The sequence below is a fragment of the Scardinius erythrophthalmus genome, assembly GCF_964197995.2.
Source record: "Scardinius erythrophthalmus genome assembly, chromosome: 13".
Taxonomy (NCBI): domain Eukaryota; kingdom Metazoa; phylum Chordata; class Actinopteri; order Cypriniformes; family Leuciscidae; genus Scardinius; species Scardinius erythrophthalmus.
This window is the reverse complement of record NC_138233.1, coordinates 33747599-33751553: the sequence shown is the minus strand read 5'-3', so window position 1 is coordinate 33751553 and position 3955 is coordinate 33747599. Positions and strand designations below refer to the sequence as shown.

At 34.1% G+C, this 3955-nt stretch overlaps 1 protein-coding gene across 1 annotated transcript; it reads right to left on the bottom strand.

Moving 5' to 3' along the window:
- Positions 1–547: 547 nt before the first annotated feature.
- On the bottom strand, positions 548–2248 carry sh2d1ab (SH2 domain containing 1A duplicate b). The gene is made up of 3 exons (XM_081382159.1): positions 2086–2248; positions 1824–1887; positions 548–1109 (listed from the first exon to the last, which is right to left on the bottom strand). Exons 1-3 carry the CDS (start codon positions 2244–2246, stop codon positions 984–986), a joined length of 351 nt encoding a protein of 116 aa, XP_081238285.1. The 5' UTR covers positions 2247–2248; the 3' UTR covers positions 548–983.
- Between the last annotated feature and the right edge of the window lie 1707 nt (positions 2249–3955).

Genomic DNA, 3955 nt, shown 5'->3' with positions numbered 1-3955 from the left:
CAGACACTGTTCGGCTGAACCATCCCTTTATTCATTACTGGCAACATGCAATGCGTTGAAAGAATTGTAGGCACTTTGTTAGACATAGAGTGTTTCAACATTCACTTCATAAAAAAAAAAAAAAAATGAGATTAGGTAAGAGTTTGTTGGAAAAAGAGGTCCCACATTATTTTAAGGTATTTGTGTAGTGTAATTATACAAGTAAAGTACCGAGAAATAATAATTAACCAAATGTACTTATTATAGCGTTAAGGTTTGGTTTAGGGTTAGTTGCATGTAATGTACATGTAGCATGAGTAGCAAGGACAATACAGTTTTCACAAAAGACTTCCTGTTTCTAAATTTGTTTTAATAATTAATCAAAAATGTCAAGCTCAATTAACACTCAATTAATCACATTCTACAGAAAAACATTATTTTGGCACAAAGAAAAAAGTTTTATTTAACATTTTCTGTTTTATTAAACACTTAAAAATATAATTATTTATTATTATTAAATTACTAATTATTATTATTAAATAGAAATAGTCCAAGTCAATTCAAGTCAAGTATTATTGACTCATAATGTGTGATTTATTAAAAGTCACCAGACACACAAAAAATTATATTCCCAGTATTTATTCAGTTATCTATTCAAATTCAAATGATACTTTAGGAATTACTGAGATGAAGTAAATAATCAGCATGTATACATATGTATGATAATAATCTAAAAAAAAAAAAAACACACACATATTTGTGAAAGGAGTAACGGATTAAGTAGGATTAAAAAAAACCCAGATATTTGTTGACCATCGATCACAGTATTAAATACATTTGAGATTAAGCTTTCACAATTTCCCACAGTAAAACATTCTTTACAAATTAAGATTTTTCTTTTATACAAATCCTTTTATTATATGTACAAATCCACATTATTATGAAACAGCATAAAGATGCTTGTAGATTGTTTAGTTGGTTTTAGGATGGTGATGAGGAATATTCTAGCAGAACTTCTGGGCAGTTACGGGATAGAGGAGAGGAATAGCGATGCCCTGGTCTGGTTTCTCAAAGGCACTTATCAAATTCTTGACTTTTCGGAACAAGCGTTTAGTCTGACCCGGTGCTGTCTGTCAAAAAATAAATGAATAAATAAACAAACAAACAACAACAATATCAGTATAATTTATTTGCAAGGACTCGTGAACTAGGGCAGATCAACTCAAATCTGTAAATCAGAATGTATACATGTGAGCCCCCATATTTCTTTAATGTTATCTATATAAGATCTATAGCCATAATGTCACGCAGTCTCAAAATGAGATGTTGGCTTCATAGATGTTAGAGCGGAGAGATTTTTCTCTGTAAATCACTAAAATCTCAGCCCAGCCAAACAATACCTTTCCACAGCTGTTTCATTCCCTTTATACATTTGAGTCATTCTCAGGAAACACACAGTTTTGTAATGTTATCCTCATCAATTACTACTGACAGATTTACACAATTTCTAGTTACACATGTATGTGTAACGCTGAAGAATCTATTTTTAAATGTTTGCTTTTCATTGGAAAATCAGCCAATTTGTGTCTCCAGCACTCAAAAAAAAAAAAAAAAAAAAAAACCTCTACTTAAATTTAGCTGTGGTTGAAATACAAAAAGAAAATCTAAATGAACAGCAATGAAGGAGTTCAAACTGTCACAAATTTAGACAATTGTAAGATACAAAGCTAGAGTATTTTTAAAGCTAATCATATTTCAATAATAATAATATCTGATGTTGCATATGAGGTTTGCTTTTAGTGTCTTTTAATGTATCATTTTGTTCTTGAGTTCAAGATTCTCACCTCAGCCGCCCAGGAGCCCGCTGTGTCTTTCTGGAGCCGGTACGTGTAGACAAAACCTTTACACCTGGCAGTGTGAGAAATCACAGATTAATAAAAGCAAAGGCCAATAAATAGAACTTGCCTGTTTGAAATTGTACATGTGCAGTTAAAGTAAAAATTTTGATTTAACAATCTGTAATTGTGAAATTTTGCGTTAACTCGAGTGACACGCTTGAAATGAGCTTAAAGCTCCAGAAAATGCTGAGATTTCTTGAGGACTTACAGGACACAGAGGCAGTAGGCCCCAGGAACGCTCTCACTGTCTCGAATTAAATAGCTCCCATCTTTGCCCGCTTCACACAGACGCATCTCACACGTTTCTCGATTGATGGCCCCATGATAAACAGAAAGCGATTCCATTGTGCTGCATGCATTGTTTCTCATGCAATCACTACCAGCGAGTGATATTTGTCCCTTTGGCAGGAAATGATGAAACAAGGCAGGAAATAAGCTCTTCAAAAAATAAGACAATTTCTGCAACAATAGCAAATGCATGCAAACATTAGTAAAAGGTAATTTCAGTTCATCTAGAGTTCAACTGCCATGCAGATATCTGGATGTACTGCTGAAATTATACTTTACAAATTAGTGCTGCACAATGGTGTCATTCTTTTTTGTTTTTGAAATTGTTAATATATAACACACTGCCATCGGATAATGGCATTATTACAGAATGGTGCAAAACAGAATTCAAAGAGCCCTTTATGTTTCACACAGTATGTCCACACAATAAATCATTACAATTATATTGATTTTTAAGCAGCTTTCACGCTGTAATCACCTCAGACTGTGCAAAGGTCTATTAGAGTGGTTTTCAGTAATAAAATAGGTCACGATTTAGACTCTGTAAACGACAACAACAACAAAAAAGAAAATAACAACAATAACAACAATTCTATGTTTTATGTTGAAGTTTCTTGTAGCATGTTTGAGAGTTGTACACGTACAAGGTGGAAAAATGCTTCTGAATCCAGTACAGACTGCTGTCACAGAACATCCCTGTCACCACTACATCCTGTCTCTGCGTGTTTGTACCTTTTTTTTTTTTCGTTTCTTTTTTTGTAGTGCGTGTATCTTTAGCTGAATGTTTTTGAAGTATATATACAAAGAAATAGATCTGCATAGTGAAAAAGACAATTTTAGACTAATTTCATTTGATTTATTTCAACTAATGTGGAAATGTAAATGAGTTAACAGGTCAATAAATCAGAGAATGTGGATTATACACTGAGAGTAAAAACACTGTGGAGATGTGATTGAAATGTATTATTTTGGGCTAAAAGGGGAAGTTTATTAAAAAAGAGAGGTTCTTCAGAGGCTGGTCGATTGGTGCCTGATGTTGTCCATAAAGTGTTAATACACAGGGCTGATGCTGCATGTTGCATCGATTTGGCCCCTGCTGTTATTATGATAAAAAAGAGGGCACATTGAACAAGATCCCTGTGTGAGTATGACAAGCAACTCAATGACTGTGCAAGTAATATTCAGCAGAAGAAAGATCCATCTTAGGTATGTATGACTTTGTTCTTTCAGACGAATACAATATATTTCTTACATAAACTCATCGCTTTGCTTCCGAATGCCCCCGGAGCCGTGTAGAGTTCCTTTATAATGGATGGATGCACTTTTTTGAGCTTCAATCTGATGGTTGCAATCCACTGCCATTATAACGCTCGCAAGCGTCAGGGTGTTTATTAATACTAGTCCGATTGTATTCGTCTGAACGAATAAAGTCATATACACCTATGGCTTGAGGATGAGTAAATCATGGGCTAATTTTCATTTTAAAGTGAACTACTCCTTTAAAAGGGTTAATTCACCTGAAAAAAGAAAATTAGCCCATAAATTTACTCATCCTAAAGCCATCCTAGGTGTATATGACCTTCTTCTTTCAGCCTAACACAATCGGAATTATATAAAAAAAATATAAGGCCGGTGAAGCGAAGCAATGCATTTTTGTAAGAAAAATGTCCATATTTATAACTTTATAAACTATAATCACTGGCTTCTGGTAACGGCCATACGCGTGTCTAGTTCCGGTGAGAGCATGTCCTCTGACCCGACGCATGGCGTAAGAGTTTTGTTCTTGGGTT

Excerpts from the sequence above, each read along its gene's own strand:
- sh2d1ab (XM_081382159.1), bottom strand. The coding sequence starts at position 2,246 with ATGAGAAACAATGCATGCAGCACAATGGAATCGCTTTCTGTTTATCAT. Across the intron at positions 1,888-2,085 it reads GCCTACTGCCTCTGTGTCCT|GTGTAAAGGTTTTGTCTACA; the intron begins GTAAGTCCTCAA and ends TCACACTGCCAG. Across the intron at positions 1,110-1,823 it reads CGGGCTCCTGGGCGGCTGAG|ACAGCACCGGGTCAGACTAA; the intron begins GTGAGAATCTTG and ends ATTTTTTGACAG.